Genomic DNA, 16,067 nt, shown 5'->3' on the forward strand with positions numbered 1-16,067 from the left:
ATGCCGGACAAAAAAACTAGCCGCCCAATCTAACCCCACCTTCCAGCACCTGGTCCATAACCCCGCAGGTTACAGCACTTCAAGTACATGTCCAGGTACCTTTTAAAAGAATTGAGGCTTTCTGCCTCCACCACCATTCCTGGCAGCGAATTCCAGACACCCACCACCCTCTGGGTAAAAGTATCCCCTCATGTCCCCTCTAATCCTTCTACCAATCACCTTAAATCTGTGTCCCCTGGTAACTGACCTCTCCGCCACGGGAAACTGGTCCTTCCGGTCTACTCTACCTAGGCCCCTCAATTTTATACACCTCAATTGAGTCTCCCCTCAGCCTCCTCTATTCCAGGGAAAACAACCCTAGCCTATCCAATCTTTCCTCATAGCTACAACTTTCAAGCCCTGGCAACATTCTTGTAAATCTCCTCTGTACTCTCTCCAGAGCAATTATGTCCTTTCTGTAATGTGGTGACCAGAACTGTACTCAATACTCCAGCTGTGGCCTAGTCAGTGTTTTATACAGTTCCAGCATTACATTCCTGCTTTTGTATTCTATACCTCGGCCAATAAAGGAAAGCAATCCATATGCCTTCTTCACCACTCTATCTACCTGCCCTGCCACCTTCAGGAACCTGTGGGCATGCACTCCAAGGTATGTCACTTGTTCTAACCTTCTCAATATCCTCCCGTTTATTGTGTATCCCCTCGCTTTGTTTGCCCTCTCCAAAAGCATTACTTCACACTTCTCTGGATTGAATTCCATTTGCCACTTTTCTGTCCACTCAACCAAACCATTGATATCATTCTGGAGTCTACAGCTATCCTCTTCACTATTAACTATATGGCCAATTTTGGTGTCATCAGTAAATTTCTCAATCATGCCTCCCACATTTAAGTCCAAATCATTAATGTATACCATAAACAGCAAGGGACCCAACGCTGACCCCTGTGGAACACAACTGGAAACAGCTTTCCATTCGCAAAATGGACTACTACCCTTTGTTTCCTGTCCCTGAGCCAATTCTGGATCCAACCTTCCACATTCCCCTGTATCACATGGGCTTTCATTTTGCTGACTGGTCTACCATGCGGGACCTTGTCAAATGCCTTGTTGAAATCCACTACAATACCCTCATCAATCCTCCCCGTCACTTCCTCAAAAAACCCAATCAAGTTAGGAAACCATGACCTTACCTTAACAAATCCATGCTGACTATCCCTGATTAATCCGAGCCCTTCTAAGTGGCAATTTATCCTGTCCCTCTGAATTGATTCGAACAATTTACCCACCATCGAGGTCAGACTGACAATGGTACAACATTCGCGGACCTTGAATCGTCTGGTATCTTGCCTGTATCTAGTGAGGATTTGAAGATGATCCTCAGCGCATCCGCTATATCCTATCTGGCTTCCTTTAACAACCTGGGATGCAATCCACCTGGCACTGGCGATTTATCCACTTTCAAGGATGTCAGACCCTCCAGTACTTTCTCCCTCATTATTCTTATTGTATCTAATATTTCACACTCCTCTTGAACTGCAATGTCTGCATCAACCCTCTCCTTTGTGAAGACCCACATCTTCTGCATCCATGCATAAGTTCCCTTGTACATCTCTGATGGGCCCTATCCTTTCCTTGCTCTTAATGTACTGATAAAACATCTTCGGGTTTTCCTGGACTTTACCTACGAATAATTTTTCGTGTCTGCTCTTTGCTTTTCTAATTTCCTTTTTTATTTCACCCCTGCACTTTCAATACTCCTCTAGACTTTCTAAAGTATTAAGATATTTGTGATCGTCATAAGCTTTCTTTTTCTGCTTTAATTTACCCTGTATGCTTCTAGATAACCAGGGAGCTCTAGATTTGGCAGTACCACCCTTACTCTTAAGGGGACATGCCTACACTGTGCCTGCAGTATCTCGCTTTCGAATGCCTCCCACTAGTTTGCCACTGATTTTCCTTCAAGTAGCTGTATCCAGTCCACTTCTGCCAGGTCACCTTTCAGTTTCGTAAAATTTCCCTTCCCCCAATTTAGAACTTTTACTGCTGTTTTATCTTTGTCCTTTTCCATGATTATGCTAAAACTAACTGTATTATGGTCACTATCTCCAAAATGGTCACACACTGTGACTTCATCCACTTGCCCAGCTTTATTATTGAAGACTAAATCTAGAATTGCACCCCCTCTCATTGGGCTTTTACATGCTGGCTAAAAAAGTTCTCTTGAACGCAGTTCATGAATTTTGTGCCCTCTGTGCCATTCACACTGTTTGTATCCCAGCTGATACTGGGGTAGTTGAAATCCCCAATATTATTGCCGTATAGTTTTTGCACTCAGAAATTTGCCTACATATTTGTTCTTCTATCTCCCTCTCACTATTTGGGGGTCGATTTGTGGCTGCCCCTATTTTTTCTGAGCTCCACCTATATGGCCTCGTTTGATGATTCTTTGAGCATATCATCCTTCCTCACAGCTGTTATTGATTCCTTAACTAATAATGCTACACCCCCTCCTTTTTTATCTCCCTCTCTAACCCACCTGAAAACTCTACATCCAGGGATGTTCAGCTGCTATTCTTGCCCCTCTTTAAGCCAAGTTTCCGTTATAGCAATGATATCATGTTACCATGTGTAAATCTGTGCCCTCCACTCATCGGCTTTGTTTACTATACTCCTTGCATTTAAATAAATACCCTTTAACACTGCCATATTCCTCTGCTGCACACTTTTTAACCTTTGCTTCTTCTGTCTTTCAGAGTCATTTGCTAATTTTCTGCCTCCTGTTCCCTGCCCTGAATTTGTCCTCTCTAAGACTGCGCTCAGGTTCCCATCCCCCTGCCAAACTACTTTAAACCATCCCCGACAGCACTAGCAAACCTTCCTGCAAGGATATTTGTCCCAGTCCTGTTCAGCTGCAGACCCTCCAGCTTGTACAGGTCCCACCTTCCCCAGGACCAGTACCAATGCCTTTGTATCTATCCCACCAGATCCCTTTATCATTTTAAACAATTCAATTAGATCACCTTTGTAATTTCAAGGGAATCCATACCAAATGTACTTTTTTTATTCGTTCATGGGATGTGGGTGTCGCTGACTAGGCCAACATTTATTGCCCATTCCTATTTGCCCTCGAGAAACTGAGTGGCTTGCTAGGCCATTTCAGAGGGCAGTTAAGAGTTAACCACATTGCTGTGGGTCTGGAGTCACATGTAGGCCAGACCAGGTAAGGATGGCAGATTTCCTTCCCTAAAGGGCATTAGTGAACCAGATGGGTTTTTACAACCATTGACAATGGTTTCATGGTCACCACTAGACTAGCTTTTTAAAAAAAAAAATTCTAGATTTATTGATTGAATTCAAATTTCATCATCTGCCATGGTGGGATTCGAACCCATGTCCCCAGGGTTTTAGCCTGGGCTTCTGGACTACTAGTTCAATGAAAGTACCTCTATGCCACCACCTCCCCCACACCTCTCACCATAACAACCTCTTAAGCTCTGGTATTATGCTGATGAATCTGCACTGTAGATCCCTCCAAGGCGGATAAATACTTGGGGAAATGGTGGCGTAGTGGTAATGTCATTAGACTAGTAATCCAGAGGCCCCGGCTAATGTCCTGGGGGCATGAATTTGAATCATTCGAATCAGCAGCTAGTGAAATTTAAAATTCAACAAACAAATAAATTCAATTCATTAAAAAGGATCTGGAATTGAAAGCTAGCCTCAGACTTCTCGAGGTTCGGTGCCAAAACTGAATGCAGTGCTCCAGTCAGCATCTGATTCCAGATCCCTGGAGAACACCACTTGCCACATCCTGCGAATCAGATAACATTCCCTTTATCCTTACTCGCTCTCTTGTACCTCCAAAACCAATTACCAACCCATATCACATGATTACCTTCAATTTTGTGCTCCCTCAATTTTGGTAATAATCCCTCATACACATTCCTCATAAGGCCAGACAGGTGAGAATAGTTTGCCACTCACTAATGAGCTTATGCTAAAGATGCAGGAGATGAACATTTTTCAAACTAATCATTGGAACAAATCAATAAGTTGCATATATACCAGAACAAGTTTAATGCAGAGGTTCTAAAATTGAGTCATTATGTGCAGACAATGAAGATAAAAATGACAGCAGAAATTCCTTTGTAGTACCTTGTTCAATCAGCATCTCTGACCTTTGTCGGTTGAGTTTCTGGCACCTCTGGTTTACCCGATCAAGCTCACGCTGACGATCAGTCAGCAGTCTATCCTTTTCATTCACCGTTCTCTGGTGATTGTGGTACTTGTCTTGAAGCTGCTCATCTGTTCCTTGGAAAAGCTGAATTCCAAAGCAGACGCCATATGTCATTGATAAAAGCAAGTATTCTTCTTAGGTTAGAGAACTGGTCCAACTTAACTGGTATTCATGGCATATATGCTCATTTCCAAAAGGGCAGCAGGAAAGGAAATTACCTTCGGGGGTGTACACCATTATCTTAAGTCAGAACTGACAACTTAACTCTTTGGAATATTTTTCTAAGCTGGACATTGAAAGAATACTGCTGCTATCGATTCCCATTACTCTAATTCCCCAACAGAGTTAGTATCCATACACCATGACACTGAAACAAGCCCTACTACAGAAATACATTGCTGTACACAGGTTGGGAGCAGCATACCAGCCATCTAGCAATCCGTGGGGCACTGGATGTGGAAGGAGTAAATTGGGGGTGGGGCGAGAAGGGAAAGAAACAGAATTAAAGAAAATTGTTAATTTCTACTTTGGTGTATTTATTTAATGTTGCTGTGCAGAATGCTGATCACTGATAGAGGCTTAAGAGCAGTTCCTCTCTCCCACCTTGACAGGAACTAGCTTTCACTATGTATTGCACATTATAAAGCAACTTGCATTTATACAGCACCTTTAACATAGCCAAATATCCCAAGGGACTTCACACAAAATTTGACACCGAAGCACTTAGAGATATTAGGACAGGAAGCCAAAAGCTTGGTCAAGCAGGTAAGTTTTAAGGAGCATCTTAAAAAGGAGGGAGAGAGCACGAGAGAGGAGGGAGGGTGGAGGAAAGCCTTAGCAAGGGAAATCCTGAGCTTCCTGCCTCGGCAGCTGAAGGCACGGCCAACCAACAGTGGCACAATGGAAATCAAGGACACACAAGAGGCTAGAATTGGAAGAACACAGAGATCATAGCAGGTTATAGGACTGGAGGAGGATATGGAGGGACTTGAACACAATGGATGTTAGCATAGCTTTGAGATCAGTGGCAAAGCTGCAGTCTGGAATCTCCCTAGAGTGCAATGAAAGACACCAGGACAGCATTATACATTTCCAAGAAATGCTGGATTCACTCAGCAGGTCTGGCAGCAGCTGTGGAAAGAGAAGCAGAGTTAACGTTTCGGGTCAGTGACCCTTCTTCGGAACTCCCGAAACGTTAACTCTGCTTCTCTTTCCACAGATGCTGCCAGACCTGCTGAGTGAATCCAGCATTTCTTGTTTTTGTTTCAGATTTCCAGCATCCGCAGTATTTTGCTTTTATTATACATTTCCACCCTGAGAGGAACAACTAACTTCTACTGTGGTTGAAGCAGTTATCATTGATGCATTTAAAGGCAGGCTTTATATACCAACGAGGGAGAAGAAAATAGGGGGTGATGGGAATAGTTAATTAGAGCGACAGGAGAATCATGTGGAATATGAACACTGGCATAGACCCATTGGGCAGAATGGCCCATTTCTGTAATGTAGCGATTCCATGTAATTTGGAGCTGTGGCAAGTCTCTGTCCAACCTTAATCCTCAGTATTCATTTCATTCAAAGCTCAACTCCAAATAGTACCTGCATTTGAATCACTATCTGTCACAAGGGAAAAATTATGTATATTTCCAAAATAAAAACAAAATAAAAGCAGCTTACCATTTTTAAGCAATTTTATTTAGGCTTTTTCCACTTTTATATTACATTAAAAAAATCCAGGGCTCCCCCAATGTAAGCTTTGCACAGAATTTTCTTCTAGTCCTTGAGACCATAATGGGAGCACAGCCTGCAGGATGTGTGCGTGCAGCACTTATACAAAGGATACTGTATTCCTAGATATTGCACAGCTTTGGACTCCTCTGCTGGCAGGGTTATTTTCAGTTCCTGAAGACCAAGAGAATGCAGCTTGCTGAGAGAAAAATGTGCAGAGCTATAGGGAAAGAACGAAGTGGGACTAATGGGATGACTTGTTCGCAGAACCAGCATAGGCACAATGAGATGAATGGCCTTCTTTTGCGCTGTAAAATTCTATGACTTATATGTTCCAGTGTCTGAGTAAAATGCTTGAGATACATCAGGCCCCCCTGACTATACTGAGCTTTGGGAACACCCTGAAAAGTTGAATTCCAGTGCTAAATTTACAAACCTATTGACAGTTCAGTCGACAAACAAACCATGTCACACAGGATAAGAAAGTCCCAGATTAAATTCCTGCTCCCTGTGGGTACTACAATTGGTGTCTTGTTATTGTGTTGGTCGGAAAAATATAAATTTGGATTCTTGCTCTTAACCTTCAACATTCAGTAACTCCTACTGCATTGCACCCATTAGATACAATGTTCATGCAAATATGGTAATGTAAGGGGCAAGAATGGCAGCTCAACATCCCTGGATATAGAGTTTTCAGGTGGGACAAAGATGGGGATAAAAGGAGGGGGTGTAGCAGTATTAGTTAAGGAAACAATAACAGCTTTGAGGAGGGATGATATGCTAAATGACTCATCAAACAAGGCCATATGGGTGGAGCTAAGAAATAAAAAAGGGGCAGCCACACTACTGGGAGTGTACTTTTGACCTCGAAACAATGAGAGGGAGATAGAAGAATAAATATGTAGGCAAATTTCTGAGTGCAAAAACTATAGGGCAATAATAGTTGGGGATTTTAACTACCAACTATCAACTGGGATACAAACAGTGTGAAGGACACAGAGTGCACAAAATTCTTGAACTGCATTCAAGAGAACATTTTTAGCCAGCATGTAACAAGCCCAACGAGAGGGGGCGCAATTCTAGATTTAGTCTTTGGTAATGAAGCTGGGCAAGTGTAGGAATTAACAGTGGGTGACCATCTTGGAGATAGTGACCATAATACAGTTAGTTTTAGCATAATCATGGAAAAGTACAAAGATAAAACAGCAGTAAAAGTTCTAAATTGGGGGAAGGGAAATTTTACGAAACTGTGAGTTGACCTGGTGAAAGTGGACTAGATACAGCTTCTTGAAGGAAAATCAATGGCAAACCAGTGGGAGGCATTCGAAAGCGAGATACTATAGGCACAGTGTAGGCAAGTCCCCACAAAGATTAAGGGTGGTACAGCCAAATCCAGAGCCTCCTGGTTATCTAGAAGCACACAGGGTAAATTAAAGCAGAAAAAGAAAGCTTATGACGATCACAAATATCTTAATACTTTAGAAAACCTGTACAGGGGTGAAATAAAAAAGTAAATTAGAAAAGCAAAGAAAGGACATGAAAAATTATTGGCAGGTAAAGTCAAGGAAAACCCAAAGATGTTTTTTCAGTACATTAAGAGCAAGAGGATAACTAAGGAAAGGGTAGGGCCGAACAGAGATGCACAAGGGAACTTATGCAGGGATGCAGAAGATGGGGACAGGGTTCTTAATGAGTTACTTGTCTCTGTCTTCACAATGGAGAAGGTTAATACAGACATTGTAATTAAAGAGGAGTGTGAAATATTAGATACCATTAGCATAACGAGAGGGGGTAAATCGCCAGGGCCGGATGGATTGCATCCCAGGTTGTTAAAGGAATCTAGGGAGGAAATAGCGGATGCACTGAGAATCATCTTCAAATCCTCGCTAGATACAGGTGAGGTACCAGATGACTGGAGGTCTGCGAATGTTGTACCATTATTTAAAAAGGTTGCAAGGAATAGGCCAAATAATTATAGTCCTGTCAGTCTGACCTCGATGGTAGGTAAATTATTAGAATCAATTCTGAGGGGCAGGATAAACTGCCACTTAGCAAGGCACGGATTAATCAGGGACAGTCAGCATGGATTTGCTAAGGGAAGGTCATGGCTTACGAACTTGATTGAGTTTTTTGAGTAAGTGACGGGGAGGATTGATGAGGGTAATGCAGCAGATGTAGTCTATATGGATTTTAGTAAGGCATTTGACAAGGTACCGCATGACAGACTGGTCAGTAAAATGAAAGCCCATGGGATACAGGGGAAGGTGATAGGTTGGATCCAAAATTGGCTTAGGGACAGGAAACAAAGGGTAATAGTCGACAGATGCTTTTGCGAATGAAAAGCGGTTTCCAGTGGCATTCCACAAGGCTGTGTTGGGTCGCTTGCTGTTTGTGGTATGACTGAGAAATTTGCTGATGACACAAAATTTGGCCATATAGTTGGTAATGAAAAGGATATCTGTAGACTCCAGAATGATATCAATGGTTTGGTTGAGTGGATGGAAAAGTGGCAAATGGAATTCAATCCAGAGAAGTGTAAGGTAATGCATTTGGGGAGGGCAAACAAAGCGAGGGGATACACAATAAATGGGAGGATACGGAGAGGGGTAGAAGAAGTGACATACCTTGGAGTGCATGCCCACAGGTTCCTGAAGGTGGCAGGACAGGTAGATAGAGTGGTGAAGAAGGCATATGGAATGCTTTCCTTTATTGGCCAAGGTATAGAATACAAAAACAGGGATGTAATGCTGGAACTGTATAAAACGCTAATTAGGCCACAGCTGGAGTATTGTGTACAGTTCTGGTCACCACATTACAGGAAGGACATAATTTCTCTGGAGAGAGTACAGAGGAGATTTACGAGAATGTTGCCAGGGCTTGAAAGTTGTAGCTATGAGGAAAGATTGGATCGGCTAGGGTTCTTTTCCCTGGAATAGAGGAGGTTGAGGGCTGTCTTAATTGAGGTGTACAAAATTATGAGCGGCCTGGATAGACCGGAAGGACCTGTTTCCCCTAGCAGTGAGGTCAATTACCAGGGGGCACAGATTTAAGGTGATCGGTAGAAGGATTAGAGGAGACACGAGGAAAAACGTTTTCACCCAGAGGATGGTGGGTGTCTGGAATTCACTGCCAGGAGCGGTGGTGGAGGCAGAAACCCTCAATTCTTTTAAAAGATACCTGGACATGCACCTGAAGTGCTGTAACCAGCAGGGCTATGCACCAGGTGCTGGATGGTGGGAGTAGATTGGGTGGCTAATACTCAGATTGGAAGATACTCATCGATGTAGGATGTAATCAGTGAAGGATTAGTACATATGGGTGGTTGATAGTTGGCACAGACTCGGTGGGCCGAAGGGCCCGTTTCAGTGCTGTATCTCTAAACTAAACTAACCAGAGCTTTATAAAAAAATGTTCAGCATAAAGTCCCCCACCCCAGAGAGAAAAATCATCTGTCGTACATTTATACATCGAACAATGGTGGATATCCGGGGGAGCTGGAGCATACTTAAAAAAAAAATACAAATGTTCAAAATCAAACAAATCGGTCCTTCTCAATCATAAAAAGGCAATGATGCTAATTGTATGAAAGAAATGAACCGACCTGATCCTTTGAACAATGATATTAATCTGATGTTATGTATGTTAACCCAGCAATTCCATCATAAATACAGCCTGCGAATTACGACCACAAAGATAGCACTTAGCAAGGCAGTTATTTAAAAACTGTCTTATGCTTCTACCTAAATGAATAATATTACTCTCTTTTTTGCATCCAACAGTGCTGATTATGTAAAAGTAATTAGCAATGCAATTATTCACACCAGATATAGATCAAATTAGGTTTTTTGTCATAGTAACTACTATTCCACTTCAAGGAAACAATGTTATCAGTGGATGGCAAATGCCGCAAACAACATAACCAAAGCATTGTTATATACAATCTTAAAAAAGTACAGTGCTGGCACAGCTCACTAAATGCAAATTATATTCAAGTCCAATTTTCTTCACTGCCTAAATAGGTGAATAAACAGCAAATTCCAATGCACACACGTCATTAATTATGTACATGAGTTATTTGTCTACCTTCATCTACCGCACACGAGGAGGGGAATTTTATGCTCTACCCCATGCTGGGTTTGGAGGTGGGGACAGCAGATCATCAGGCAGGATGGTGATGATGGGGAATGGGAGGGCACCTTCCTGCCTCTGCCCAAATTAAGTCCTTCCTGCCTTGCTGCCAATTAAGTAGGCAATTAATGCCCAATTAAGCGCCTCATCCTGCCACTGCCAGAATTAGCCAAGCGGATGTACCCTCGTTCAAATGCACTTGTGCCTCAGCAAGGGACCCAGCATCAGGAAGGGACAGGGCCCACTGAGAGCCACTTTCCCTGCCCTGCTGCCGAACCCCCTACACCCCCCGTCACTCGTAACCCACGCACTAACCCCCTCCAGCCCCAACTTACCTGTAGCCTGGGTCCAGGGCCTCAGGTGAATCCAGTCGTGGCAGCAGCCACTGCTTCCACTGCTCAGTTAAAGAGCTGATGGTCTCTGATCGTTGGACAACACTTAGCAGGTGGGTCTTGCGTCACTGGGGTCTTAATTGGCACTTGTTCCAGTGGGCCTTCCCCAGAGGCGGCGACTCGGGGCTCTCGCTGGTGCTATTGCTCGTGGTTGAGACCCCCGTCGCCCAGATAAAATCTTGGCCAAGGATTCTGTTCTACTCATATTCAACAGCAGCTCATGTGCTACTCATTACACAGTCACTTCAGTCACCATTGATCAACGACAACAGACACGGATGTTGAAAAACCCCACTGAATTTATTTCTTCCTACCTTGACTCTATGTCATCAAACCTGCAGACAAGGGTGGTGCTGTTGTTGTCTGGTGTTGCGACCTCTACCTTGCAAAGACTCAGCGCCAACTCTCAGACACTTCTTCCTACCTCCCCCTGGACCATGACCCCACAAGTGAACATCAAGCTATTGTCCACAGGACTGTCACTGACCTCATCTCCGGAAATATCCCCTTGACAGCTTCCAACCTCAAACTCTTGCAATCCCGGACAGCCCTCTTCCCTAAAATCTATAAACAGGACTGTCCCGGCAGACCCATTGTCTCAGCCTGTTCCTACCCCACTGAACTTATTTCTTCCTATCTTGACTCTATCTTTTCTCTGCTGGTCCAGTCTCTTCCCACCCACATCTGTGACTCTTCTGATACCCTACGTCATTTTGACAATTTCCAGTTTCCTGGTCCCAACTGCCTCCTCTTCACTATGGATGTCCAATTTCTCTACACCTCCATCCCCCACCAGGATGGTTTGAGGGCTCTCCGCTTCTTTCTTGAGCAGAGGCCCAACCAGTCCCCATCCACCACCACCCTCCTCCGCCTGGCTGAACTTGTTCTCACATTGAACAACTTCTCCTTCAACTCCACTCACTTCCTTCAAGTAAAAGGTGTCGCTATGGGTATCCACATGGGTCCTAGTTACGCCTGACTTTTTGTGGGATATGTCGAACATTCCTTGTTCCAGTCCTACTCAGGCCCCCTCCCCCAACTCTTTTTCCAGTACATTGATGACTGTATCAGTGCCGTTTCCTGCTCCCACCCCAAACTGGAAAACTTCAACTTTGCTTCCAATTTCCATCCTTCTCTCACCTTTACATGGTCCATCTCCGACACTTCCCTTTCCTGGCTTCTCTGTCTCCATCTCTGGGGATAGGATGTCTACTAATATTCATTATAAGTCCACCAACTCCCCGGGCTACTTCGACTAGACGTCTTCACACCCTGCCTCTTGTAAGGACTCTATTCCATTCTCCCAGTTTCTCCGTCTCCGACGCATCTGCTCCGATGATGCAACCTTCCACAACAGCGCTTCTGATATGTCTTCCTTTTTACTCAACTGAGGACTCCCCCCGACTGTGATCGACAGGGCCCTCAACCGTGTCCGGCCCATTTCCCGCACCTCTGCCCTCACCCCTTCCCCTCCTTCCCAGAACCACGACAGGGTTCCCCTTGTCCACACTTTCCACCCCACCAGCCTCCACATCCAAAGGATCATCCTCCGCCATTTCCACCACATCCAGCATGATGCCACTACCAAACGCATCTTCCCTTCCCTTCACATCAGCATTCTGAAGGGATTGCTCCCTCTGCGACACCCTGGTCCACTCCTCCATTTTGCCCAACACCTCGTCCCCTTTCCACGGCACCTTCCCATGCAATTGCAGGAGGTGTAATACCTGCTCTTTTACCTCCTCTCTCCTCACTATCCAAGGCCCCAAACATGCCTTTCAGGGGAAGCAGCAATTTACTTGTACTTTTTTCAATGTAGTATACTGTATTCGCTGCTCACAATGAGGTCTCCTGTACACTGGGGAGACCAAACGCAGACTGGGTGACCGCCTTGCGGAACACCTCCGTTCAGTCCAAAAGCAGGACCCTGAGCTTCCAGTTGCCTGCTATTTCAACACCTCCCCCTTCTCTCATGCTCACATCTCTATCCTGGGATTGTTGCAGTGTTCCAGTGAACATCAACGCAAGCTCGAGGAACAGTATCTCGTTTACCGATTAGGCACACTACAGCCTGCCAGACTGAACATAGAGTTCAATCATTTCAGAGCATGACATGCCTCATTTTTTATTTGCAGTTATTTTTTCTTTTTTAATTTTATTTTAGTTTGTTTCATCAGTTTTTCTTTACCATGTGCCTGCCCAGTTTTTTTTTCATGTTTGTGCTTCGTCCAGGGCAGTTAATTTTTCTGTCCATTAACACCCTCTCTGCATTAATGCTTTGTCTTTCAGCACACCATTAACATACCGTTTACCTTTGCTCCATGACCTTCTTGTTAGTTATTCTCTGTGACCCCGTCCTATCACACCTTCCCTTGTTATCTCTTGCCCCACCCCTGCTTTATTTTCTTACAACCCATTATCTTTCTAACCTTTGCCAGTTCTGATGAAAGGTCACTGACCTGAAATGTTTACTCTGCTTCTCTCTCCACAAATGATGCCACACCTGCTGAGTATTTCCAGCATTTCTTGTTTTTATTTCAGATTTCAAGTATTTTGCTTTTATATTTAAAAATATACTTTGGGTCCTAGCAACAAGTGAGTTTTGCTATAACTGCATGCACTTTCAGATAAAGCCAACTTTTTTTAAGTCATTTTGTTTCCCATTAGCAGAGACAATGTTGTGCTTTGTCAAATACCAATGGTCAAGACTACGAATAGACTCAACATTAAAGGAGAGTTTTCCTAACAAATTTCAGTGCCTTTGGCAAATGTAGTGAGGTTTCAAGAGTCTGCAAAATATCTGACTTTGTATTTACTTTTCCCTCTCTGGATTCTATTGGCAGTATTGAGTCATTCAGACCAGGATTCCCAATTTGGTCAGTATGCAGTTGGATGATCTCAGCCAGGGCCACAATCATAGAATTTCCACCATGAAAAACAGCTTGGTGCTGCAAGCGTTTTTTTTGCAGGCCGTCTGTACTTCTATATAAATGTCGGCCAAAATGAAAAGCAATTCTAAACACTCTGTTGCCAATTTTAAGATGCAAATTTCTGCTCTTGACTGCTAAATACTGACCCTTGCTGGAAGGTGCAGTGGGGTCATTGTGTGACACAAGATTAGACTCCACTGCGATGCTTTCCATAGTTGTTTGATCTGCTCATTCTCCCCCTATTATTACATGGGTGTAATATTGGACAGCTTTTAGTATCTATGAACCATTGTCCAGCACAGCTCACTGCATTCAGAAGACCAAGCCAAGGAAATGATTGTATTTCAATGTACATCAAAAAAATTTTTTGAAAAGAAAATGGAATATAGTAGAAACCAACCTGCTCCATTTTCTCCTCTAGTTCTCGATTGTCCTCCTCCATTTGCTTTTTCCTGCTTTCAAGGGCTTTGATGTCATTGTCCAGCTTCATTACTTTACTCAAGTTCTGGTCAATTTGCAACAATCGCTCCTGTAAAAACAAGCAATCCAGTTCACAACGGACCGATTAAAATTCCAACCACGTATTACACCCAGCCAATGCAGTAACATACAATAAATGCAAAGAATACACCAAATGTTCTACAGGTACAGTAATATTGTGGTTAAGTTACTAATGAGAACATAAGAAACAGGGGCAGGAGTAGGCCATATTGCCCTCGAGCCTGGTCTGCCACTCAATAAGATCATGGCTAACCTTCTACCTTATTTTGACTTTCCCACATGATCCCATGTCCTTTGATTCTAAGAATGCATCAATCTCAGCCTTGCAAATAACAACTGAGCATCCACAGCCCTCTGGAGTAGAGAATTCCAAAGATTCACAACCCTTTGAGTAAAGAAATTTCTCCTCACCCCAGTCCTAAATGGCTGACCTCTTGTTCTGAGAAGATGCATCCTAGTTCTGGACTCTTCAGCCAAGGGAAATAGCCTCTCAGCACCTACCCTGTCATCTCAGCATCCTATAGGTTTCAATGAGAGCAACTCTGAACTCGACAGCATATAGGCCATTCTACTCAATCTCTCCTCATAGGATTGTCTCTCATCCCAGGAATCAACCTAGTGAACCTTCATTGCACCCACTTCTAAGGCAAGTATATCCTTGCTTAGGTACAGAGAACAAATTATACACTGTGCTCCAGGTGTGGACTCACCCAAGTCCTGTACAATTGCACCAACTCGCTTACTTTTGTACTCCAACCCACTTGTAATAAAGATCAACATACCATTTGCCTTCCTAATTACTGCTGTCCATGCATATTAAATTAGTGCTTCCTGTACAAGGACACACAAATCCCCCTGAATACCAACATTTAATTACATTTGCTACCTTCCAATTCACTGGGATCATTCCGGAATTTTGGAAAATCACAATCAATGCATCCACTATCTTTACAGCCATGTCTTTTACAACCCAAGAATGGAGGGCATCAGTTCCAGGGTATTTGTCAGCTTTCAGTCCCATTATTTTCTACAGTACTTTTTCTTTACTAATATGAATTATTTTAAGCTCCTCAATCTCACTGAACCCTTGGTTCCCCACTATTTTTGGCAGCTTTTTTGTGTCTTCTACTGGGAAGACAGACACAATATTTAACATCTCTACCATTTCCCTACTCCCCATTATAATTTCTCCCATCTCAGTATCGAAGAGACCCATGTTTACTTTTGCTACTTTTTTTTTTACATACTTATAGAAGCTCTCACAATCTACTTTTATATTTCTTGCTAGTTCACTTTCATATTCTATTTTCTCCCTTTATCAATGTTTTCATTCGTTTCCTGGGTGTCACTGAAAAAGACAGCATTTATTACCCATTCCTAATTACCCTTGGCCTTGCTTGCTTGGCCATTTCAGAGGGCAGTTAAGAGTCAACTGCATTGTTGTGGGTCCAGAGTAACACATAGGCTAGACTGGGTAAAGATGGCAATTTCCTTCCCTAAAGGACATTAGTGACAGTCAATGATAGTTTTATAGCGCCATTACGAACGTACATACGAACATATGAATTAGGAGCAGGAGTAGGCCTCTCAGCTCTTCGAGCCTGCTCCGCCATTCAATGAGATCATGGCTGAACTGATTACTCCACATTACCACCTACCTTCGATAACTTTCCACCCCCTTGCTTATCAAGAATCCAGCTACCTCTGCCTTAAAAATATTTAAAGACTTCCACCGGAAGAGATTTCCAAAGACTCACGACCCTCGGAGAGTAAACATTTCTCCGCATCTCTGTCTTAAATGGGCGACCCCTTATTTTTAACAGTGACACCTAGTTCTACATTCTCCCACAAGGGGATACATCCTTTCCACATCCACCCTGTCAAGACCCCTCAGGATCATATATGTTTCAATCAAGTCGCCTCTTACTCTTCTAAACTCCAGCGGATACAAGCCTGGCCTGTCCAATCTTTCCTCATAAGACAGCTCACCATTCCAGGTATTACTCTGTACTACCTCCAGTGCATTTACATCCTTCCTTAAAATAAGGAGAACAGTAATGTACACACTACTCTAGATGTGGTCTCACCAATGCCCTGTACTGCTGAAGCATAAACTCCCTACTTCTGTATTCAATTCCCCTCATGATAAA

General features: G+C 43.4%; 1 protein-coding gene across 2 annotated transcripts in view; it reads right to left on the bottom strand.

The window, feature by feature from the left end:
- Positions 1 to 16,067, bottom strand: part of rad50 (RAD50 homolog, double strand break repair protein) — a 181,821-nt gene that overhangs the window by 110,835 nt on the left and 54,919 nt on the right. For both annotated transcript variants that reach the window (XM_068043937.1, XM_068043936.1), the window contains exons 7-8: positions 13,817 to 13,945; positions 4,157 to 4,322 (exon numbers count right to left, since the gene is read on the bottom strand). In XM_068043937.1, coding sequence (XP_067900038.1) covers positions 4,157 to 4,322; positions 13,817 to 13,945 — 295 coding nt within the window. The remainder of the gene's footprint in view (positions 1 to 4,156; positions 4,323 to 13,816; positions 13,946 to 16,067) is intronic.

The sequence above is a fragment of the Heterodontus francisci genome, chromosome 12, assembly GCF_036365525.1.
Source record: "Heterodontus francisci isolate sHetFra1 chromosome 12, sHetFra1.hap1, whole genome shotgun sequence".
Taxonomy (NCBI): domain Eukaryota; kingdom Metazoa; phylum Chordata; class Chondrichthyes; order Heterodontiformes; family Heterodontidae; genus Heterodontus; species Heterodontus francisci.